The sequence below is a fragment of the Mesoplodon densirostris genome, chromosome 3, assembly GCF_025265405.1.
Source record: "Mesoplodon densirostris isolate mMesDen1 chromosome 3, mMesDen1 primary haplotype, whole genome shotgun sequence".
Classification (NCBI taxonomy): domain Eukaryota; kingdom Metazoa; phylum Chordata; class Mammalia; order Artiodactyla; family Ziphiidae; genus Mesoplodon; species Mesoplodon densirostris.
Window position 1 is genome coordinate 639206 of NC_082663.1, and position 24905 is coordinate 664110.

The window sequence follows — 24905 nt, forward strand, 5'->3', positions numbered from 1 at the left end:
AGTGATCCGCCCGCCGGCGCCGGCGCTTCCGGGTCAGGGGGCGGGACGCTGCGCGCGGCAAGTTCGAAGCGCGGGCGCAGCGGAGGGCTGAGGCAGCTACGGTGGCGGCTGCGTGGGGCGAGAGGCGGCGGCGGCCGCGGTCCGGCTCGTTCCTCTCGGCTCCCGGCGGCGGCGCCATGGACGAGGCCGTGGGCGACCTGAAGCAGGCGCTGCCCTGCGTGGCCGAGGCGCCGACCGTCCATGTGGAGGTCCACCAGCGGAGCGGCAGGTGAGCCGGGCCCCGAGCCGACCGCGGCGCAACCCCGACCTGACAACACCCGACCTTGACCCGGCCCCCCGAGCCTGACCCCGACCAGATCCCGCCCTGACAGGAGCCGACTCCGATCCCGAGGCGGACTCCGGCCCGGCCCCGGCCGAGCCAGGGAACGCCGGGGTCTGGGACGGCCGGTCGCAGGAGCTCCGAGTCTGGGGAAACGGCCCTGACACCGCACCCTCGCCCGCAGTCCCGATCCCCGGCGAACCCTGTCTGGCCTCGGTGGGCGGGGAGGGGCCGGAGGTGCCGGTGGCGGGTGACTGGCCCCTGCGCGCGGCGGGATGGGGGGCTCTAGGTGCAGCCGAAGGGTCTGCGAGGTCTGGGAAGCAGCGGGCAGTGGGCTGAAGGGGGACCGCAGCTCACGGCCTCGTCGCCCGCCGCCGCAGCTGTGGGGCTTCCAGTCTCCGCTAATCACAGCCCTGTCACTGCGGCTGCGCCTTGCGGGCATCACGGTGGGCCTCGCGTTGTCCAGCACAGCTCCAGCGTAGTGACTGACCTCTAGGAGCCCAGGGTGGCACGGGCTCTTGCCGTCGCCCCTTCTTCGGATGGGGACCTGGGGCCCAGAGCCCTTGGGCGGCTTCCCCAGGTCACTAGGAGCCCGCGCAGGTCTGCTCCCCAGGCAGGCCCTCCCGCCTGCCCTCTTCACTGCTGCACTTTCCCCTGTTCCGTCTGGTTTTTTTTTCTTTTTTCTTTTAAATCACTTATTGTTAAAATGTTGGTTTTGGGCTTCCCTGGTGGCGCAGTGGTTGAGAGTCCGCCTGCCGATACAGGGGACACGGGTTCGTGGCCCGGTCCGGGAGGATCCCACGTGCTGCGGAGCGGCTGGGCCCGTGAGCCATGGCCGCTGAGCCTGTGTGTCGGGAGCCTGTGCTCCGCAACGGGAGAGGCCACAACAGTGAGAGGCCTGCGTACTGCAAAAAAAAAAAAAAAAAAAAAAAAAGCTGGGTTTTAACTCAGACCTGACTTACATGTTTTGTTTGTTTTCCTAGCACCGCAAAAAGAGAAGATCTAAAGCTGAGTGTTAGAAAGCTTCTCAGCAGGCACAATATTGTGTTTGGTGATTACACATGGACTGAGTTTGATGAGCCTTTTCTGACCAGAAATGTGCAGTCTGTGTCCATTGTTGACACGGAATTAAAGGCTAAAGATCCGCAGGTAACTTACTAATTCTCAGTGGCCCCGTGAACGTGCACTTGCTGTTTTGAGGGTGTGTCGTGTAGATTTATCTGATGTTTCCTTCTCATCGCAGCCCATTGATTTGAGCATGTGCACTATTGCACTTCACATCTTCCAGCTGAATGAAGATGGCCCCAGCAGTGAAAATTTGGAGGAAGAGACAGAAAATATAATTGCGGCAAACCATTGGATGCTGCCTGCAGGTACCTGGGACAGTAACAGTAGGCAGAGCATGCCAAGAATGGGAGGTCGGAGGGTGGCACACGCCTTGGCTTGTCGAGGAGATTTTGTCCGCTGTGTAGAATTTTAGAATGTTTTATCTGCTATGAAATAGAAAGTATATCATGACAGAGAAAGGTAGAAATTTCCAGTATGAACCTATTTGGATGGATCCCTCAAGGACAGTGCTAATGGAGAATTACACTGCTGCTCTTCTTTCCTGCCCAGCTGGTCAGTCCTGCTGGACCACTCCTTTCTCCTGCCTTCTCGATGCTCCTCTGTGAACTTTGCCGATGGGGTCTAGCAGGCAGAATCCTGCTTCTAATCCAGGTTAGGCTTGATGTCCTAACGACTAGAATAGACCCGCCGCTCGGCCCTGCCGGAATGTCGGCTCGTGGGGAGAGTGGTGGGTTCAGGGTCTGTGCTTGTGTCCGAGCATAGGTCCCCAAAGACAGGTGCACAGAATAATATGACAAGGAGGTTAATTATCTATCCAAAGCCACGTGCGACTACCATTTGTTCAACGTCTGTAATTTTAAGAACAATTTAAAAAGTTTAGCTTCCCTGTAACCAGAATTTTAGCTTACCGCGTGTGGAGCGGTGGAGGGCATCAGCGGCTCGGGGCAGACCTAACCAGTAGGTACAAGGCTTCCTTTCCTAAAATTAGGTTTTTGTTTTATTCTCTCAGTTGAATTCCATGGGCTTTGGGACAGCCTGGTGTATGATGTGGAAGTCAAATCTCACGTGAGTTGTGCGTTTTTCCCAAAAGACCCCATTATTTGAAGTAGAATCATTATTGTGTCACTCTCTAGCACTCCTTGACTCAGGTGGGCTTTTGTGAACACTGCTTACCAGCAGCCCATGTCCTGGATTTCTGTCCTGTGGGATTGCTCCTGAGTGGAGCTGCCCTCCGGGGAGTTCCCCCTGGGAGAAGGGGGAGTGTTGGGAGGGTGAAGACCACTTGCTCTGGGTCACACGCTTGGTGTGACCAAGCACGTGCACATGGTCACTCCCGTGGGCTGAGGAGGCAGTGCTGAGGGGCAGACTCAGCAGGTGGGCAGGGCTGAGCAGGTACCAACGTGTCTGAAGCCCCTTCAAGGGGAAGAGTCCTGCACACTGGGGGGACACTAGGGGTCTGTCCCCACCGCCCCTCATCACCCCAGGCTCCTCTAGGCGGCCACAGTGGACTGCAGAGCCCTGGCTGTTGTTCTTTCAGTGAATGTGCCGTGTGCTGCTCCACTGCTGTGTCCCAGAGGAAGGAGCTCACTCTTACTTGGCGTGTCCCTCAGTTGTTTTGTGTGTCGTTGGCATTTTAAATAAAAGTGATCTTTGTGTTCCCCTTTTATCCTTAAAACAGTAACAGCCAGCGCTTGTCCTCTTATACCTCAAGTTACCGTCCGAGTTGAAAGCCTGTAGGTGTCTGGCAAGTGTCTGGCCATGGCAGTCTCTGAAGACTCCCGTCGCTCTGCTCGTTTAGGGCACGTTCAGCGGAACCTTTGCCTTGCTGGGGACTTTATCTGCATTTTTCCCTTCTCCACGCAGCTCCTTGACTATGTGATGACAACCTTACTGTTTTCCGACAAGAATGTCGACAGCAATCTCATCACCTGGAACCGGGTGGTGCTGCTTCACGGTAAAGCACTACAGCTTTGTTTGACAAGATAAACTGCGTGAAATCAGGCTTTTACTTGTGCCTTTGTCCTTCTGCGAGGAGTTGCAGCTCCTTTTTTCTGGTGGGGCCAGAGTTGTCCTAGACCGTCCTCCTCTGTGAAGCCAGTCGGGCTCATGCTCTCTGGGCTTTGGTTACTTGACCCTTCATTTGGCAGCCACCTGATTATGCCTTGTGACTTTTTATACTATTATTAAACTTTTCAAATAACTGCCTTATTTCCCGATTGATTGTGGACTCCTTAGGATAGCAGTTGCCTTGTATTTCTTCATAGTGTCCTTAGAGCTTCCCTTGACGGGTAATAAACTGCAAAAGCCACACTTTACAGGACTCTGTCTAGTTCTTGGAGGAGAATACTGGGTTTTCTTTCTTAATGTCCCTGGAGAGAAAAGAATCGAGAGAAAAACCCCAATTTTAGTGAAGTAGGAGCTATAATTAAAAGGGTAATTAGTCTCTTTATACAATAAAGATTGTAGGCTTGTATACAACTTAAAGAAAACAATGTCTTTTAAATAGCACATATTCTGGCAGATTGTCTTAATACCAGGGTCAGTGTAGGCAATCAAGAGGCGTTTTAACTAGTGCAGTACATCACTTCCATTTAGAATTGGTTGTATATTTACTCGTAAACTATGGAAAATGCAGAAAATCAGAGCTGGACGTGTCAGCATTTTCTAGGGGTGGGTTCATGCTTCCACATCAGTTACCTCAGAGTTCCTGCAAAACTCTGTGCTAAGTGACACACACACAGGGCACAAGCCCTCGCCTTACGGCTCTCCCTGTGTAGCGTGGGGTTCGAGCCCACGTCCAGGTAACTGGAGTGAAAGATGGTGGTTCCTTGGGCTCCAGAAAGAGCACACGTCAGTGCCTTCAGGGTCCTGATGGCTACCAGGAAAGGTGTGTTTGACTTTTGAAAGGTGGATTTTCGTAATCAGTGGATTTCATAGAGGATGTGTGGGGATGAGGAGGATGTCAGTGAAGATATGGACAAAGAAACGTGGAGCGGATTGTGGGCCATACTTGGCATACTTGTTGATGTTTTCTAGCATTTACACCGCTAGGAGATTTCTTTGTAAGTTCATAAGCGGTACTTGTGGTAATAACATTCGTAGCATTGAAGTCTGTTCGTTATCTTATATCCTGTGGATGATGCAACTACTGTTGTTTAAGAAATTTGTTATAGCGCTAACTTAAAAACATATTTGCTTGCATTTTGTTCCAGGTCCTCCAGGAACTGGAAAAACATCCCTGTGTAAAGCTTTAGCCCAGAAATTGACCATCAGACTCTCAAGCAGGTAACTTCGGTAATTTGAGAGAGGAGAGCCACAGAAGTGGGTTTGCTGCGTTTTCAGTTATAACAACGGAAACTGTTTTTATTTTTAAATCATTTTACATGAATAGTAGGTCTCTGTCTTTCAATGTAAATTAATGAATTCCTCTGCACTCAGCATTGTCTTGAGTTACGATTCCAGTCTTTTTAAATGTGTTGAGACTTGCTTTATGACCAGCACGTGGTCTCTCCTGGTGACTGTCCCACCATGTGCCCTTAGAACGTGTTTCTGCTCTTGTTGGGTCGACTGTTCCATGTATGTTAGCTCAGGATGCTTGATGTCCATGCTGATCATCTGTCTGCTGTCCTGTCACTTCCTGGGAGGACTGTCCAAGCCTAGCGCTGGGTTTGTCTGTTCCTCCTTGAGTTTTGTCAGTTTTGGGGTTTATAGTTTTATCACATTTGGGGAATATTTGGCTGTTATCTTTTCAACTAATTCCCCTGCTCTCTGCATTTGTTTACGTGTTAGACTGCCTGATATTGTCCCACAGGCCACTGATGTGCTCTTATGTTTTTTTCAGGTTTTTGAAATTTTCTGTCTGTGTTTCATTTTGTATAGTTTTCTGCAGTATACGATCTGTCAGTGAAATTTTCATTTCTGATAGTGTATTTTTCTTTGGAGATTCTGTTTGGTTCCTTTTATACTTGCGTTTCTTGTCCCATTGTGTTCTTGGTAAATCCTTGGGTACGTGTATGATAGCTGTCTTATGCTCTGTCTACCAAGTCCATTGTCATTATCATCTGGGTCTGGTTACGGGACACATGTTTCTGCTTCTTGGCGTGTCAGGTAATTTTTGATTGAATGCGGACGTTATGATTTCAAGCGTCTGGATTCTGTGGTCTGTCTATAATGACTGCTGGGTTTTGTTCTGGCAGGCATTTGTGTACTTGTCTTTGGTGTGATCCTTTTGAGGTCTCTTTTTAAGCTTTGTTTGAGAGGCGTCTCGATGTGGTCTAGGCTTAACCCTCAGGTGGGGCCCTTCTCGGGTCTCAGTTGAGCCCCTGAATGAGCAGCAAATACTCTGCACGTTGGCTGTTGGGGCCTTGAACACTCCCGGCCTGTGAGCGCCAAGGTTTCCCTACTCAGACACACCACATATCCAGGAAAGACTCCAGGGCCCCGTGATGGTTTCTGGAGCTTTATTCCTGTGTATCGCCCTCCTCTCTGGAACCCTGCTCTGTAGCATCCAGACACCTCAGGCTCCTTGAACTCTGGCCTCTGTCTCCTCGACTCAGCCTGATGGCCACTCTTCCTGGGTCCCCACCACGGTCACTGTTGGAAGGTGCTCCAGGCAGGAAGTCAGGGCGGTCGCGCTCGCCCCATTGCCCTCCTCTCGGGTCACAGTCCTCTGCAGCTGTTGTCCAGTGCCTGTCACAGACGTTGTTTCATTTGTTCTGACTGGTTTTCCAGTTGGTTAAGGCAGAAGGTAAATATGATCCCTGTTGATCCCGTATGACTAGAAGAGGAAATCCTGTGAGATTTACTTTTAAATCTATTTTGTTTTCAAAAATGTCTTATAAGTAGGGAAATTGCTTTATTTCAACCCTTTTTTTTATGTTTAGTAACTTGGCCTTGGGCTTTACATAGTGAAATGCATCTGTGTTTTGAAGACCTCTTAAGGGCAGTTTCCTAAGCCACCAGAGGGGGAGGTGTTATTACAAGAAATGTGACTTTTCCAGTACAAAGATCTGGAAATCTGTACTTATTTTGTGGCAGAAAGAAGTCTTAGCAAGGCTTTTTCGCCCACTTCACTTAATAATCAAAATGCTTTATAATTAATTTTGTTTAATAGTCAACCCGATCTGTATTCATTAAGTTGTCTGTCTCCCCCTTCTCCTATTTTGTTAAACAGAATTAGTAAATGGTCTTTTTTAACTGGAAAATTAATGATACTTTTTAAAAGTAATTCTTTTTCTTCTGTGGACTTTTGACATGAAAGAAACTGTGAAGAGGACCTGGGAGTTAGCTTTTCTCGGGCCTGTTTCCTGTTCAATTTTAGTCAGAACTAAGTGCATCCAGATCTCTTGCCACCTCCTTGGTGGATGGAGTGTTAGTGCTGGATTTCAGTCAGTATGTGTTCAGGTTCCCTTTTGAGCTTTCCAGGGCTCTAGGTTTGCAGGAAGTAATTTTATGCTGGAAAACAGATTGTCACATTCTTTACGGTTTTGTGGAAGGAGGAAAAAATGTTCCGCTCTGGCCAAAAAATTTTGCATGCTTGTGTTTTGATTTGTTTGCTGTGTTAGTGCAGGTAATGCTTTTTCAATATGGAAGTGTAAATTATAAGTAGATTTAAAATGAGAGGGATTTTATTCTTGTTTTAATTCAAATGAAGATACTGTTCCGTTCGAGAAACTTAATTTGCTGCATCTATAGAACCATTGACGTTGATGCATCTTGTTAGACTTTTCATAATTTTTCGTATATAGCTTGCGAGGGAGCCCAGTCCTGTGTCAGTGGCTGTAATGATGTAACAAAGCAGCCATTCTCAACCTACTGGGCATTCGAGACATGTCGCATTAACAGGTGGAGGTGGCTGCTGCCGGGGAGGCTGCCGGGCTGATTTGTAACAATTGCTGTGACTCTATTTTTCCTGTCTTAGGTACCAGTATGGCCAGTTAATTGAAATAAACAGCCACAGTCTCTTCTCTAAGTGGTTTTCAGAGGTAAGTGTTAGTACTAATTCCAGTTCTCTGGATTGTCAGCCATGCAGCTGAAAAGTTGTCCTGTAGATTAGGCAAACTTTCTCCTCCAAAAGCTTTAGGAGAGAAAGAAGTGAAATGGGAAAGTGAACAAGGGGCTAACTTTGTGGTCAGAGAAAACTTGCAGAGCTCAGCGGTAACTTGGAAATAGCGTGAGGCCTGAGAGGACCCTCTGCCCGTCACATCCAGACCTCTGACTGGCTAGGACAGGAAGGTCAGTGTAAGCTTAGGAGGGAAGGGTCTGCCTTCTCACGGGGCGGCACCCCTCAGCTGCGCGTGCGCTTGGGGCTTGAGCCTCGGTCACCACCTGTGAACTGAGGGACTCCAGCCACGTGATGTCACAGGCGCCCCTCACCTCTGAAAGGCTCTGCCGCAGGCACCTGTGTCAGGAGGTCCCCCTGGTGGGTGGTGAGTGGGGACAGGGAGTGCCCATAAGGGGTGCACCGGGCCGGTTAGCACACGAGACCCAGGCTGTCCTGGTCATGAGGACAACTGGGAAGGGAAAGGAGGGAAGACAGGTGGGCCAAGGTGCGAGTCACCCGAGCCATGCATCCCTGGCCCACGAAGCCAGGAGGGAGGACATCTGGGTTCTCTGCAGACTGGCTTCTCTGGTTCAGGGAGTTTTCCGAGGGGCCGTCAGGAGACGGTGGGCTTGTGTGGCCACCTGGGGTCAGAGCGAAGCCAGGTGGGGACAGTGGACACGTGTGCACCAGGCAGCTTGATGAGTGCAAGTGGATAATAAAGAGTGATTTGCTTCCAGAGTGGCAAGCTGGTAACTAGGATGTTCCAGAAGATTCAGGACTTAATTGATGACAAAGATGCTCTGGTGTTTGTGCTGATTGACGAGGTACGTGTGTTCAGACGTTAAACCTGTGACTGGATGAGGCTCAAGACTGAGCGGCCTCGTAACTTGCTGGGGCGCCGCCAGCCCCGCATGGCTCCGTGTCCTGCAGTCCTTGCCCCTTGGGCACCCCTCTCATCAGGCTCAGGGTGCCCCTGCGCACGCTCACACCTGCGTCTGCCCAGCTGACAGCGCCCCGTTGCTTTGTCCCTACAGGTGGAGAGCCTGACGGCCGCCCGCAACGCCTGCAGGGCGGGTGCCGAGCCTTCGGACGCCATCCGCGTCGTCAACGCCGTGTTGACCCAGATCGATCAGATCAAAAGGTAGCGCTGTGCACGGCGGGCTTGCCTGAGAAGCACGGACACCGCTCCGCCTTACTCCCAGCTTTTCTAGCTAAGAAGGCATCTGGCACTGAGCGTGGGCTCTGTCTTCTCCACATTTGAGGCAGCTTGTGCTAAATGCACGTTTTAGAAATTAAGTATTTTTTGCTTTATTAAAGTATTAAAAATACAAAACAAACCTGGGGTGTGGGGAGGATGTGTGTCCTGCAGAGAAGCATAAATGTAGTGTCTGAGTCAGTGCCAGCAGGACCCGGTGTCGGTGGCCGTTGAAGGGCCGGCACTGGGCAGGTGGGGCACCAGCTGCTCGCCCTTCACGGGGCCGGGTTCGTGTGTCCGCAGCCCAGCCTTGCAGCCCAGGCCTGTGGCCAGTGTGCCCAAAGCCGGTCCAGCTCTGGGGGCGGCTCCTGACTCACGAGAAGCCCCATCTGCTCTGTGCGGTCTCCCGCCAGCCCCTCGGGGTTCTCCCGTTGCTCCCCACGTGCCGCGCTCAGAAGGGGGTCTGCTGAGTGGGGTGCCGTGAACTACACTGTGCTATGTCGGACGTAATTACCGTGGCCGTCACAGTGTTCTTCACGGCGGAGAACATCTTCAGTGTCTGTTGGCGTCAGCTGCAGGCGTCCCTTGCTTGTCCTGCAAGCGAACTTCGTGTGAGGTGTAGGCCCTCTCGTCTCCCCCCGCTCACCCCGCCGCCCCACTCTTCGGTCTGGTTTCTCCCCCTGCCGCTGCCCCCTCGTCCACCCCAGCGCTTAGTGTGGAGCCGTCCTCGGCATTCGGCCCCCGGGCCCCTCCCTCTCTCCGCTCTCCTGACCGCTCCGTTTCTGCTGCCAGCGTCTCCCCGGCGTCTCTGGGCGGGGGAGGGGCCTTCACTCCCGCCCTGCTCACGGTTCTGGTGGGCAGGTCTCCACCGAAGACCTGTACGTCCACACGGTCCCCGGCCCTCGTTCGGCCCAGAAACCCCAACTCCCTGCGGTTGCCATTGCACCGATGGCCTTGCTGCGCACCCACTGCTCAGGCAGAAGATGGGCCCCGGACCACCCCCGTCACTCCGGGAGGACTGGAGACTGGGGCTCTGGTTTGTCTCTCACCCCGTCACCTCATGCTGCCTCTGTGTGGGTCTGACCGTTTGTGAAAAGCCCGAGCCCCGGACGAGGGTCCCAGCGGCGTGTGTGCGCCCTCTGCGCAGCCTGGGCTCACCAGCCTCCTGGCCCGTGTGCCCGCTTCACCCCGGGCTCACCCTGCTCACCCTGCAGAGGGCTGTGTACCTATGTATGGCCATGCCCAGGCAGGCGGGAGTGTAGGTGCTGGGGGCTCGGGGGCGCGTGCAGAGGTGAGGGGTTTGCCGTGGGTGGAAGGCAGGGGGATGTCAAGCAGGGGCCCAGCAGAGCTTTCCGGGAGGCAGGGGAGCGACCAGGGCACAGCCCGGGGAGGGTCTGCTGTGTTGCAGCCAGGAGAACCTGGCAGGAGTTGGGGGTCAGGCAGGAGCTCAAGGCGCAGGGCTTTGGAAGGCCTCGTGGGCAGGTGTGCGGAGGGGGCGTGTAGCCGGCTGAAGGGCGCTGGCTGAATGCCCGGGACCTTGGTGGCCGTCTGTCCTGATGCTCCTCGTGTCGGGTCAGGTGTGGTTGAGTCCCTCCGGCATGGGGTGACCGGTCCCCACCTCTCTGTCCGCAGGCACTCCAACGTGGTGATCCTGACCACGTCCAACATCACGGAGAAGATCGACGTGGCCTTTGTGGACAGAGCTGACATCAGGCAGTACATTGGGCCGCCCTCCGCAGCAGCCATCTTCAGAATCTACCTCTCCTGCCTGGAAGAACTGATGAGGGTACCTTGGTTTTTTTCTCTCTCTACTAATCAGTAGGTTTCTTATGCTTTCTTAACTTGCTGATGGAGCCTAATATATCTGGTTCCAATATGGAATGAGGTCTCTCAACCTGACATCAATCATCTCCTGAGATTGAAAGTTACAGTTGTTGGGGACTTCCCTGGTGGTGCAGTGGTTAAGGCTCCGTGTTTCCACTGCATGGGGTGAGGGGTCGATCCCTGGTCGGGGAGCTAAAATCCCACGGGCCATGTGGTGAGGCCAAAAAAAAAGAGAGAGAGAGAAAGCTACAGTTGTTGTATCTGCAGGTTGAGCGAATAGTCGAAATCACAGCCACTGGTCCAGTGTTTTGCTGATCACCACGGTGGTTTGATCTCCTGATGTGCAGGTGCCGAGTGCGTAGGGGTGTGGGCCCGTCCCGGACCTCATGGCCTTTGCAAGTGACCTGCTCTCTGGGCCTCGATTTCCTCCCCTGAAAGAGGAAGAACAGTAGTGGTCCTGGTTCACAGGGAGGTCACCGGACTGGAGGTCGTAGTTCACAGGGAGGTCGTCGGCTGCAGTGTTTGCGGCCCCAGGTTCTGCCGTCAGTGTGAGCGTGGCGTCAGCGAGTGCGTCCACGTTCACAGTCTGTCCCTCGCGAGTCAGTCTAAGGGCCCGCGTGTGCCCGTGGCAGCCAACAAACGGGGATTTATACAGCGATCGCCAGGCTGGCATCCTTGTAACCGGCTGGGGGATGGGACCACTGCCTGCACCACGGAGTGGGGGCCCCAGCGTCCTCACAGGGGTGACCCGGCCTCTGTGACGGGGACGGGAGCTGGTCTCTGCCCCGGCTGCGCTGTCCCGGGCCCTTCTGCCTTCCCGCGCCATGGGGGGCGGGGTGGGGCGTGGGGTTTTGACGTGATGCCGCCGTTCAGGAGCCTGCGTGGTGGCGGATCCGCTGGAGGCCCCGGGTGCCTTCCCAGGGTGCCCCTGCGAGTCCAGGGTCCGCCCTGAGGTTTCGCCAGGCATTCGGACGTTTTCTGGGAGCCGAGTGCCTGGAGCAGGTATTGTTTCTTAAGACGGTTTATGGGAAATGAAGACATTCCAACGTGGCGGAGGTTTGGCCAGCCCTGAAGGCTGTCGGCGAGGGACTGTGATCCTGCGCCGTCGGGAGCCTGCTGGACGGCTCGAGTCCCTGGGGCGAAGGCCGCGGGAGCCTGAGCGAGTGTCACGCAGTCAGGTGGGAAGGTCAGAACACACCCAGCACAGACCCTGTTGCTTAGTTTTACCTGCGACCCCCAGCAGCGCTCCCAAATGTGCAGCCAGACCTCTCGTTTCTCCTCTCGTGGCCTCTGGATCAGACGGCGTGGCAGCGGCAGCGTGGCAGCCTGACAGTTCAGCGCGGGTGCTTGGGAAGGAGCGTCCCACGTGCAGACACGTGGTCTGGCCGGTGGACTCTAGGACCTGGGTCCACGGTCAGTTCGAGGCTGTCTGTCATTCCACCAAATGAGAGTCTTGATGTTAAGACAGTGAACAGAGACCCTCCTTGAAAGGCCGGCCGAGTCCGGCTCCAGGGCCCAGCTGTCCATCGTGGGATGTGACGCATGGTTGAAACTGAAGATCAGGCTGGACTCAACGCCTCTGAGTTCCTCTGCACGTGACACGTGCTGAGGACGCGTTTTGCCCACAGCAGCAGAAGAGGCTGAGCCGCTGTGGCTTCTGAGACATGTTTGGCTGTCTGTATTCTTGCCTTTGTTAGAAGAAGCGGGGCTGTGTGAGAGAGTTGCTTCCTGGGGCCCGTGCAGGTCCAACGGCCCTACTAGGATTTCTGAGATGTGACGTGGAGCGTGTCTGCCGTCTAGGTGCTGCTGTCCCTGTTGCTGACCCTCCCTCTGTCCCCACAGTGTCAGATCATATACCCTCGCCAGCAGCTGCTGACCCTCCGTGAGCTGGAGATGATTGGCTTCATTGAAAACAACGTGTCCAAGTTGAGCCTCCTTCTGAGTGAAATTTCAAGGTGAGCACTGACCTCACTTTGGTAACCAAGAGAAGCCCGTTTGCTTTGGGATTGGCGGGGAGGTCGTCGTTACTGCCTGCGGCAGCCGGGGTGGTAGTTTGGGGTCAGACGGCACGGGCTGGATCCCGAGGCATCGCACACGCACCAGAAGCCCCCCAGCCTCCCCGACCCTGGGCTCCTGGACGGGAGGGTGGAAGGCAGCTGCCCTCCTGCTTCCTAGACGTGACAGTGGACCATGAACAAAGTGCTGCCCTGGTATCTGGAAAGATGTTCAGATGAAGGCTCTCTTTGACGCATTACTGATTTCTTAAGCGATATCTGTTAGACTTTTACAAATGGGCAAGAAAATAAAATGGAGGCTTTTGCTTTGATAAGCAAACAGTTAAACAATCAGGGCACTAGGCTTGGTGCTTTGGGAAATAAAGGAAAGTGGTCCAGCTGCCTGGGCACTGAGGGACACGTAACACGTGAGCATCGAGAGTCGTGGGCACGCCTGCTCGAGGCCCAGGCTCGTAGTGCTGTCAGCTTCTCCGATGGCCTTGGGGATCGAGGGAAGCTGGGGAACGGAGCGGAGCCCCAAGGGACCGTTAGAATTTGCATCAACTGGAGAGAAATCGGAAGGCTGTGGGCGCCCTTCGGGGGGCTGCGCTGCAGACACCAGCTGCTGGCGCGGGCGGGGCCTGGGGGGTGGAGGCACTCCCTGCTGGAGAGATTTAGTTCAAGTGGCTGAGGTGAGACAGACGAGGGCAGTGCCGAGACTTGGGCAGAAGTTCACCAGGACGTGAAGCAGCCCGGTTCCCGGGGGAGACCTCGTGGCCAGCCATGTGCCCACCTCGCTGTGCTCCTTGTGAGGCCGTGGGTGGCGTCAGGACCCTGTCCTGGCCCCCCTCGAGGGGCTCTGGGGGAGGGACGTGCAGGGTCTAGTCCTGAAACATGCAGCGGTCCGGTGGAGTTGACGCCCCGAGTGTGGTCCTGTTCACAGGAAGAGTGAGGGCCTCAGCGGCCGTGTCCTGAGAAAACTCCCTTTCCTGGCTCACGCCCTGTACATCCAGGTGAGTCCCCGGCCGAGCTCCGCCCCCGGGCCCTGGTCCTCCGCCGCCCGCCCCGTCCAGCAGGGTGTGTCCTCGCTGACAGTCCCACTTGCCGCCACTGGGGTCTCTGCCTCATTTCACGTTTCTAAAGCGACGGGCTCCTGGGGCGGTGGGAGGAGGTGGCCGTGTGTCTGCTCACCCCTCGCTGGCACATGGAGAGCTCACGTGCAGGCCCTCCCTGCCTCCTCGGAGGTGCTTGTGCCTGGGGCGGGGGGTGCCGGGTGGCCCCTCCGAGGACGAGAACACGCATGATGCCGTCTGTCTTTCCAGGCCCCCAGCATCACCATCGAGGGCTTCCTCCAGGCCCTGTCTCTGGCCGTGGACAAGCAGTTTGAGGACAGAAAGAAGCTCTCGTCGTGCGTGTGACCTGGCGTCCCCGTCTGCGTTCTCGTTGAGCACACAGCAAGGAGGCGACAGGCTTCTCTCACAGCAGCGGCCGCCCCGGGAATCTCCGAGCCCGTGGCTGAGCCTTGCTGGCCAGAAACCCACAGGCTGGTGTTGTTCAAGAAGCGTGTTATATTTACGTATTTTTAAACGTGTGTTAGAAGACAAACAGCCTGTCGTTTTCTCTGTTTTAGAAGACGATCATCTGAGCTCTGTGTCTCTTTGTAAAGAACTGTCTAGATGTCCTTACTCTAGCCTGGCTCCGGTTGATTGGGCCCAAAATGCTGACAAATTTTGTTTAAAAAAGATGACTAAGTAAGTTTTATAGAAGCGAAGCAGAAACTACATTGCCTTAAATAAGAATGTAATCATAGCATTAAAAGAAAAGTACACGTCACTCAAGGCAAGGCAGCATTTGCTTCTTGCCGTGAGCTTGTTCTGTTTAGTGCAGACATTTTGGAGACGGATGAATAAGAAAAACCCGTTCCTATGTTAACAGAAATTGAGGAGAAAATTCTAGGGCAGGCGCTCTTCTCAGTAAGCAGACAGGCTCCATTTGCGGGGGAAGAGCGGCTGACGCGGGGCGAGCCTCCCTGGTGTCCCGCGCAGGCCGTCGTTACGGGGACGTTTCCCGGTCAGTCACGGCTCAAATGCAGATTGACGTTAACAGGTGTAAAATAAATTGGCCAATAATTGATGTATTCCACAGAATATTGTTTGTTGCTTTCATCTCAAGCTAAAATAAATTTCACGTTAGTGTTTCGTATATACTTTTAAAAGAACACGTTACCTTTTGTCACAGAACTTCTTAAGTATTAAAATTGTTTTTCCAAAATTTTCTCATTTTGATTCTCTTATCACTCTCAAATGCTTTGAGTTTTATTTTAAAATTACTCACACGATTACTTGACTTTTAGCCTGTTTTACGCCTTGAGGTGAAGGTGCATCGTCTGCAAGTGGCTGTGCAGCCCGGGGAGGCCCAGGGTCAGGGCTGGGCTGGGGGTGGGAGGACCCGAGTTTCCGCCCCTGGGCCGTCGGCCGTGCTTGGCTCCGGTCAGATCCAGGACTAGAGCGACTGCGGCCCTGGGGCCGGGGCCTGGCTCTGTGGTCTCCTCAAGACCCTGAAATAGGGTGAAAGTGGTGTCTGTGGGCCCTGGGGTCAGAAGAGGGGAGGGGGTGCTCCACGCTCCAGGGTTGCTACTGAAGTGCCCAGCGTCCAGGTGTCCAGATGGGAGGAGAGGGGAGCGCGGGGGCAGCGGGGGAGGGAAGCCCCGAGAGGGACGGCGGCGGGCCCGGCAACACAGGTCTGAATGGGCTCCACCGGGCCGTTTCCCAGAACGCGGGTATGTCTGACGCCACCGCCTCTGGGCACCAGGGGGCAGCGCTGCTCCGCGGGACGGACAGCAGGGGCTCCGGGTTCAGCCAGGGCCCCGGGGGCGGGGCGAGAGTGGTCAGCAGAGACGGCCAGCCTTGCCCCGCGCTCCTGTTCAGGCCCCGTGGCCTCCTCCCCCGCCGCCGTGTGTGCCCGTGCCCACGGGACATCGGCACCCGCATGCCAGCCAGGTGGGGGCGGGAACACGGATGCTCCGCGCCCATCCTGCCTTCTCAGGCCCCAGCTCACTCGGGGGGAGCGGGCCAGGCCCCCCAAGCAGAGGACGCAGACCCCGGGCGCCTCACCGGGCGCAGGCTGTCGTGGGCACGTTCTGGGCCGGGCCCTGGGGCCAGGGTGGGTCCGCGCGGCCGAGCCCCTGGGGGCAGGTTCCTGTGCGGCCCAGTGAGCCCGCCGGACACGGCGCCCGCTGGCCAGGCCTCTCCTGAGCCCCCCGCCTGGCGCGCAGGGCTCCGGCCCGACCCCTCAGCCGGGAGGGGCGCCCTGCGGGAGAGGCCGCGGACACGGGGCCGGACAGAGCAGAACTTCCCGGGCAGGATGACCTGGAGGACGAGGTGACGGGGATCGGGGATGGCGAGGGCAAGTCTCACGGTCACGCCACCGAGGAGCCAGGCGCTGAGCTGAGGGCGCCGTGGCCGCAGCCCCTCCACCCGGCTTGGAGGTGACACCTCGCAGAAAGGCCCAGGAGCAAGCTGACGACGGTGGCTCCGCCCGCCCAGCCTGGAGGCCCTTCTGTGGAGGCCAGTGGTTCCTGCCCGAGGGCCCGTGACTCGAGCGAAGCGGTGCCCCAGGGTGGTGGCTCCTGTCACCATGGCAACGCGGTGGCAGCCTCTCTCCGCGGGCTGAAGTGTCCTTCGTGATGGGGAGGTGGGTTTTCCGTCCCCTGAGTTCTGATTTCCGACTCAAACTTCCTCCCTCGACCATCTGGTTACTGTTCAGGACAGGAAATATTTTGTTCTCAGTCACCTTATATCATTCAGAACTGGAACCTCCTTTCTCTCTCACCTGAGCTGTCACTTACGGATGGAAACCTTTATTCTCTATCATCTCCAGATTCATCTACTCTGACCGGAAACCTTCCTTTTCTCTAACGTGAGTTATCCTTTGTTCCTGAAAGCTTCTTTGTCTATAATCTGAGTTCGCATCTGTTATTGGAAAACTTCCTCCTCTATCAATCACCTCAGTTAGAATTTAAGACAAGACAGTTTCTTCCCCTGTCACCCGAGTCATTATTACCGACTGGAAACCTTCCTCCTCTATCCCCCGACGTCATCACAACGCGAAGCCTCTTTTCTCTTTCAGAGAATCATCCCTTCTGAGGGGAATCCTTTCTTTCTGTATCACTTGGGTTGTCTGTGTCGGCAAACTACCTTCTCAGTGGCTCGATGTGCCTCTGTGACAAGTGGTCTTCTGTCTGGAGCACCTGAGTTACGATTTATGATCAGGAAACTTCTTTCTACGTCACCCGACTTGGGTTTTATGACTGGAAAGGTTTTCTGTCGCCTGAGTGACCATTTATGACTAGAAACTTCTCCCTGTGTCACGGAAGTTACCGCTTAGGGCTGGAGACCGTATTTATGTCTCCTGATTTAGCATTTGTGACTGGAGGTCATCTCTTTCTACCCCCGGTGTTGCCACTTAGGACTGGAAACCGTCTTTCACCATCACCTGAGCTATCATTCCTGACTGGAAACTCTTCTTTTTTACTAGTTTTGAGCAACAACCTTCAGTTTTGCCACCTGAGTTGTCATTTGTGACTGTTACACTTCTTCCTCTGGCACCCGAACCCTCGTTTACGACAGGACATCTTCTGTCCTGACACCTGAGTCATCACATGAGGCTGGAACATTTCCTTCTCTGTGACCCTGTTACCTTCGTGACGGACGGTCTCCTTTTTTTTTTTTTTTTTTTCCCCAAGCGTGCACTGGTTTATTGACCATGGACGGTCTTCTTTTTCTGTGATCCGAGTTATCGTTTGTGATGGAAACCTTTTTTTAAATAATGTTGGTTACCATTTATGACTGGAAACCTTCTTTCTCCATAATGTATGACTGGTACCTTGTCTCTTTATCACCTGACATCGTTCAGGCCTGGAAACCTTCCTTCTCTCTCACCTGAGTTATCATTTATGAGTGAAACCTTTTTCCTCTGTCACCTGAACTATCACTAATTATTGGAAACCTTTCTTTTTCTGTCTTATCTATGCCTAGAAACCTTTTCTCTATCGCCTTACTTCTCTATTTTGACTAGGAACCTTCTTTCCGTATCACCTGAATGATTATTTATGACTGGAACCCTTTCTGTCTCTATAATATAAGCCTTCATTTGTGATTCAAAACCGTCCTCTCTAGCTTATGAATTATTATCTATAACTGGAAGTGTTCTTTCCTATTACCTGAGTTACAAGTTTTGACTGAAAACATTTCATTTTCTCTCACCTGAGTTTCTCTATCACCTGAGTTATTATTTACAGCTGGAAACACTCTTTCTCTATCATATGATTTATCTTTTATGACCTGAATCATTCTTTCTCTGTCACCCGAGTAATCAGTTATAACTGGAAACCTTGTCTGTCTCATACTAGTGACCATTTATGACTGGAAATCTTCTTTCTCTATTTCCTGAATTATCATTTATAACAAACTTCTTCTCTGTCGCCCAAATGATCACTTACGGCTGGAAAACCTTTTCCTTCATCAGATTTATCCTTTATGCGTACGAACCCTCTCCATGTCACCTGGTATCGTCATCTTTCTCTATCGTGTGTTTTCTCCTTCATGACTGTAGTTTTCCCTTCTCTATCACTTCACTTATTGTTTATGACCCAAAACCTCCTCCCCTGTCTCCTGAGTTATCATGTAAGACTGGAAAACTTCTTTCTTTTTGACCTTAGTTTTCATTTATGAGTGGAATTCTTTTTCAATCTCTTGATCATCATTTATGATGGAAACATTTTTTTTCTGTGACCATGGTTGTTATTTATGACTAGATACTCCTTAGTTGTAAGCATCTCTTTAGTTACAAGTTATGACTGGAAATTTTTGTTCCTTATCTGCTGAGTTACCATTAGTGACTGGAAACATTTTTCTCTGTCTGATCTGAGTTATCATTTATAGCTAGAAATCTTATTTTTTATAAACTGATTTATGACTTGTGACAGGAAATCTTCGTTCTCCGTTACCTGACATTACTTATGACTGGAAGCCTTCTTTTTCTATTACTGAAATATCGTTTACATCTAGAAAACGTCTATCTATCTCTATCACCTATTTTCATTTATGACTGGAACCTTCTCTTTATCCCCCAAGTTATCACTTATGACTGGAAACCTGCTTTTTTCTAACATTTGAGTAATCATTTGTGATTGGGAAACTTTTTTTCCCGTGGATTATCATTTATGACTGAATACCTTTCTTTGTCTAGCACCTACTTTATAATTTATAAAAGGAAATCTTTCCTATCACCTGATTTGTCATTCATGATTGAAAACCTTTTTCCTTTATCACCTGTCTTCACATTTATGATAGGAACCTGCTTTCTCTAGTGCTTGGGTTACCGCCATGACTGGAAATGTATCCGCCAACTGAGCTGTTGTTTATTTACTGAAACACTTTTGGTCCCTGTCACATTAGTTATCATTTATGCCTGGAAACGTGATCTCTGTCACCTGAGTTAACCATTTTGGGCTGGAAATCTTTCTCTCTTTACCATCTGAGTTATTCTTCACGATTGGCACACTTCTCCTCTATCAGCTGTGTTGCCCTTTTGACTGGAAACCTTGTATTCCATCACCTGAATATCTCTTATGACAGGAAAGCTTTCTCTATCACCTTCCTTATGATTTGTGACTAGAACCCTGTTCCTAACACCCGAGTTACCACTTATGACTGGAAACCTCGGCTTCTGAATTCTTTATGACTGCAACCTTTCCCTCAAACATCTGAATGATCATCTCTGAAGTAATATTTTCTTTCTCTATCACCTTGGGTATAATTTATGACTTCAAACCTTACTTCCCTATCTACTGAGTACTTATCTTTGACTGGAAACCTTCTTTCTCTACAGCTGCCTTATCAGTTCTGACCGAAAACACGTTCACCTGGGGTCATGTTCCCCCGTGATCACGTTCCCCCGTAACTCTGTCCCCCTGTGATCACGTTCCCCCGTAACTCTGTCCCCCTGTGATTTAGTTCCCCCGTAACTCTGTCCCTCTGTGATTTAGTTCCCTCGTAACTCTGTCCCTCTGTGATTTAGTTCCCCCGTAACTCTGTCCCTCTGTGATTTAGTTCCCCCGTAACTCTGTCCCCCTGTGATTTAGTTCCCCTGTAACTATGTCCCCCTGTGATTATGTTTCCCTGGGACTGTGTTCCCCTCTCTGTCTGGTTCCACCACGTTTCTCCATGAGGCTGCGAGGCTGGTGCTGGGACGCAGTTGGGCAGGTGTCCCTGGCTCCGGGCTGTGCTGCCCTGCGTGGGCTCTGAGCACCCCCTCTGCCCTCGTCGGGTGGCCTGAACCCCAAAGGCTCTCTTCACGTCACCAGCACTTTTGCTGTTTGGGCAGGTGCCAGGCCTGCCACCATCCTGCTCCGATTTCTCTGAGCACGTTTATTATGTGCTTTTTAAGTTCACCCTCCAGCTGTCCCGCCTCATCTGCCTCTGTGAGCCACGGGCGTGTCCTTGGCTTTATCAGGGCTGCCCTCCTTGGCTGTGCTCCCAGCTGTCCACGTGGGGCTGGCAGGGATGGGGTGACATCCCTGCAGGCTCAGCTCCCAGCACCCACTCCCAGCTGCACAGAGGGGTCACGTCGGACGTGGGGACAAAGTGCGGGGGTGAGGTCTGGCGTCGTGCCGGCCCCCAGGCCCCACGGGGAGGCGAGGGCAGGACCCTCGGAAGCCCCGGCCCAGGGTGGCCCCTGTGTCTCCCTCTCACCCCCCACTCCTGGCAAACCTAGTGCAGTGGGCATGATGGAGCTTGGTGGGGGGGAAGCCTGGATAACATATTAAACGTATCTAGCAGAGGAAGATGTGGCTTTTGAGCTGAAATAACCCGTCTGGGGCTGCCGGCCAGAAAGAGCTGGAGCTGGGCTTGGATCCCGGGGAGCTGCCCCTTGGGGAGAGTGGAGGACAATCAGGCCCCCCTGGACCCCTCTCTGGGCTCATCTCTGAGAGAGAAGCTTTCTTCCTCCCTTTTGTCATTTTTGACACCCTCTGAGTCCAAGTCCTGGGGTTGCATGCGTCCTGGGGTTGGTAGTGTGGCGGAGACCGAGGCTGCTTCTCAGGCACCCCTGTCACTCGCCTCCTGTCCAGGCCCTGTGAGGCGGCCACACTCACCGCAGGCCCCACTGTGCACACAGACGCTGGGGCGGGGTGGGGGCACTGCGGCCAGGGTGACTCGTCACCACCCCCCTTAAGCTCACAACAGCCCCAAAGGCATCTCAGCTCCTCCAACAGCCTGGGGGGTGGGGGCCGCACCAGCCGCTCCGCATGGGCCTGTCATGGCAGAAGGTCCGGAGTCGGGAACCAGATTTTCTCTGGGCAGAGACCTCAGCACCTCATCTCTATCCAGTGCTCTTCAGACTTTAAAAAATCCACGAGGACTTCCCTGGTGGCGCAGTGGTTAAGAATCCATCTGCCAATGCAGGGGACACGGGTTCAAGCCCTGGTCCAGGAAGATCACACATGCTGCGGAGCAGCTGAGCCCGTGCGCCACAACTACGGAGCCCACGTGCCTAGAGCGCGTGCTCCGCAACAAGAGAAGCCCCCGCTCCCTCAACTAGAGAAAGCCTGCGTGTAGCAATGAGGACCCAATGCAGCCAAAAAAAAAAAAAAAATCCACGAAACTTCTTCAAGAGAAGTCTTACCTGGAAGCCCCATCTGTGAATGAAATGAAACAAAGCTTCCCGGCTGGCAGAGCAAGGGGGAGCTGGGCCCTGCACTGGCGCTGTGCTCCCCACTTCGGGCCTCCCCGGGGTGGACCCTCTGCACTGTGTCTGTGGCCCGGCCTCCCTGCAAACTGCTCCCCTGGAAGGACGAATTCCTTCTCTGGCTCTGGGTGGGTGATAAGAAGGCAGGGCTGGGAGGGGAACTGGTTCCAGGAAAACCATTCAGTGGTCGGCTTCCTGGAGAGGCTGGCATCTGAGCTCTCGGGAGCTTTGCAATTCTTGCATCACGTCGAGGGGGAAACAGAGGCAGCCTGGGATTGCTGGGCCCTCGGCCCCATGCCCTGGTCCCCCTGGGCAGGCGGGAGAGTTGCTAAGGCTCAGCCACTGAGACCCCAGGCCCCAGGATGCACCGGCACAGGCTCTCCTGGAGGCGATGCTGCAGAGAAGTACCTGAGCTTCACAGGGAGTTCAGGCTACTGAACAGGGGGGTCCCAGGGGCCGACTCAGCCAGGCGGGAACCCTCTGAAAGGGGGCGAGGTCAGAGGATGGCTGTGCCACAGGAACGAGACCTCTGGGCCAGGGACAGCCACCATGTGGGCCCACAAGGACCCGGAGTGACAGTGACCTGCCCCGGGGCAGGGGTCACGTCCCATGGCTGCGCTAGGGCCAAGGGGTGGCACCAGCCAGCCCGCCCAGGTTAGAGGCTCACAGGTCGTGACCTGTGTTTCGTCTGACTCGGAATTTTCCTTTCATGACAATGCTGGTCCAAGGCGGGGCTGGAACCCTGCTTCCCTGCGGTCAGCCCTCCTGGCTGCATGGGGCCCCTGAGCAGGTGGTCAGGACGCCCCCGAACCTGTGGTCTTCCAGAGGCCAGGGATCCTGGCGGCCACCTGGCAGTGGGATCAAAGCAGGAGGAAGCAGCAGTCTTGACTGGCAGTTGGAGCCTCTTTCTTTTGCAGGTTTACAAAGACGGGACCGTGTGGACGCAAGTCAAAGGGTGACACACAGCGTGAGCTCAGGTGTCAGGCAGTGCGAGCTCTAGGCCGGGGTCAGGGCACAGACCTGGGGCCCGGCTGGGGCAGTGAGGGCTGGGCGGATGCTCTCCGGCCCTGCTGAAGCCGAGCGGGGGGAACCACGGATCCTCACCCAGACGCCCCGCTGCCACGGGACCACAGGGCTTTGACTGCCAAGGGGTCTGACTGGACCCTTGTCAGCCTCCACCCTCCCCTCAACTCGACCCACGAGTATATTGGTGGCGGGGTCTGGGGTCACAATTCAGCCTGTCGCCAGGACACTCCTCAGAGGCTGGAGACCAGGCGGTGGTTCAAGGGGACACGGCAGCTGGCAGCTGAGGCCGTAGCTCCAGGGGTCGTGGTCCTCCGATGGTACGGGAGGTGCCAGCCTCGTGGGCTCCCGCTCCGGCCCTCAGGGAAGAGGACGGCAGCCCCCGCCAGCCGAGAGTGTGTCTCCTCTTTGTTTCTGCAAAGGCGCGAGGGTGGACCCGGCCTCATGCGCCCACGTTTCCTGTCTCCTGCTCGGACCCGAACGTGGAAAGTGCGGGACGGAAAACCCGCCCCTGGCGTCTGTGAAACGCTAACCGCGCCGCAGCCGTCGGTGGGGTGCTTGGGCGCGTCTGGCCCAGCGCGCAGTCAGTCAGCGCGAAGCAGGACGGACGGACGAGCTTCAGATCACCTGGGGCCTGGCAGGTGCCCTGTGCGGGCGGGGGGCTCCTGGGGAAGTGGCCGTGCCACTCCTGTCCTGGAGAGACAGCTGCTCGGGAGACGTGACCGCAAGGAAAGCAAACGGGGCTGCTCTGAGGCCCCCCCCTCCCCCCGCCGCCGGCCCGCACTCCCGCGCCCCGCGAGCCGAGCGCCACCACTGTCCCTCCGGCCCCTGCTGACCCAGGAGCGGCCACCCTGCTGCATCAGGGAACCCGCGCTCCTGAGAGCAGGCTCCCGTTTCCAGCTGTACGGTTCTGAACCCTCTTCCTCTGAACAAATCCCAGAGGACCTTTCAAACTGAACGGGCCTCACCCTCCTGGAAGGCTTGCCTTCTGGTCCCGGTTCTGTGTTGACTGAAGTGAGGGTGTCGCCCGGGGTTCCTCCGAGTCCCAGGGAGACCGGCGTCTGGGCCGTGACCTTCTCACGCTGGGTTTGCTGGCTGCCCCGAAGCTGCCTGTCCCCCAGGCTCTGCGTCTGGACCAGGGCAACCTTGACGTGGACAAGTGAGGGTCACAGCCACTGCCGGGCCCGGCAGCCGACGGGGGAGATGCAGAGGGAGGTGAAGTGCAGGGCCCGGGGCCTGGGTGCGGCTTGAGGAGCTGGGAAAGGTCCTTACGGTGGTGGGGCCAACGTGTGGCCCTGCCCACATGGTGCTCACGCAGCTTGACTCACCCACTGGTGCCAAAGGCCGGAGCCTGTCCAGGAGGATGGGTCTGGGCCGGACAGCCGTCAGCATCCAACACCCACAGACGGGCTCTGAGTCTTTACTGCACCCCAAAGGGACCCCGGTGGGTCTGAGTCCCACCTTCATACACAAACACACACAGAGACATACACATGTAGACACACACAGACATAGACACACAGACACAGAGACACACATATAGACACACACACACCTAGACACACGTGCTTTGCAGTCTCATCATTCGTGTCGTGAACACATGTCCAGCAAGCTCCTGACGGGGTCTTGACATGCACACGGCCAGTTCACTGCTTTGCACCGAGAACACAGGCCATGGGTGGGATGTGGAGAAGGTTCCTCCTGCATCACCAGGTGCGGCCCACTCTGGGTCGAGCCCTAGAAACCTCTCTGTCTGGATCCAAACTCGACTGGCAAGTGGTCTGGTCCCTCCATCTGGTGAAGCCAGGGCAGCAGGGTCTGGACCCTGGCGTGGGCAGGGCTTGTCTTGAAGTGACTGTACAGCCTGAGGGCGGTGGTTTTACAACGAGCTGCAAGGCAGTGGAATTCTGCTCCCTGACCTGAGGCTCTCATGTGTCCGGAGCCCAGTGTCTCCACTCATCCCCTGAGGCTCGGGAGATGGGGATGGAGGGGTCAACAAGGGCCCCGCGAGCTCACACAGCCACTCCAGCTGGCCAATCCCAGGAGCTGTCCTGTTGCTGCAGGCCTGCTGGTCAGGCCTTTGTCCTGCCCTGGGGAAGGCACCGTGGGCTGCGTGCGGCTGAGGACATGAGGGTGGGACCAGGGGAGCCCTCGAGGTCGGCAGGGAATGGACTTGCACCCAGGCTGCGGCCGGGCCCTGCGGAATCTTCCTGATGGTGGCTCCGGTGTTGGAAAGCCCTGCTTCTGGGTTGGTCCCCTGAGAGGTGACCCGGGAGCCAAAGAAACCCTGACCCAAGTGGGGGATGACATGTGGGGCAGTGAGCTCCCTGATCCCTAGTGGGTCTGGGGGCTGGACAGGAGCCGAGGGACAGCTAATCTGATTACTTCACAGACGGGGACGCCATCAGGGTCACGCAGCTGGACCAGGCCCCGTTCCCCCTGCCCAGTGCCCATCTAGGCTTCCTCCCTCCGCACTCAATGGGCAGCCTCGCCTTCAGAGCCTGCCCCGCACTCCTCACCACTCTCAGTTTGCCTTCAGGTCAGAGGCGTTCTTAAACACTTTTCATCTATTTTTCATATACCATACTTTTCACTTCTAGAATTTCCATTTGGTTCTTTTCAAGCACTTTCATTTCTCTTTCAAAATATTCCGCCATTCTTTCATCCATTGTATATTTTTTCAAGAAAACT

General features: G+C 54.7%; 1 protein-coding gene across 1 annotated transcript; it reads left to right on the forward strand.

The window, feature by feature from the left end:
- The first annotated feature begins 44 nt into the window (after window positions 1–44).
- Window positions 45–14714, forward strand: TRIP13 (thyroid hormone receptor interactor 13). Its single transcript, XM_060091562.1, has 13 exons — window positions 45–268; window positions 1303–1468; window positions 1563–1692; window positions 2397–2452; window positions 3251–3341; window positions 4600–4672; window positions 7308–7371; window positions 8168–8254; window positions 8465–8571; window positions 10258–10411; window positions 12292–12404; window positions 13387–13456; window positions 13766–14714. The coding sequence occupies exons 1-13, from the start codon at window positions 177–179 to the stop codon at window positions 13859–13861; spliced, it is 1299 nt and encodes a 432-aa protein (XP_059947545.1). The 5' UTR covers window positions 45–176; the 3' UTR covers window positions 13862–14714.
- The last annotated feature ends 10191 nt before the right edge of the window (window positions 14715–24905 follow it).

Coding starts and splice junctions, on each gene's coding strand:
- TRIP13 (XM_060091562.1), top strand. CDS start 177: ATGGACGAGGCCGTGGGCGACCTGAAGCAGGCGCTGCCCTGCGTGGCC. Junction 1,469..1,562: donor TAAAGGCTAAAGATCCGCAG/GTAACTTACTAA, acceptor TTCTCATCGCAG/CCCATTGATTTGAGCATGTG. Junction 4,673..7,307: donor ACCATCAGACTCTCAAGCAG/GTAACTTCGGTA, acceptor TTCCTGTCTTAG/GTACCAGTATGGCCAGTTAA.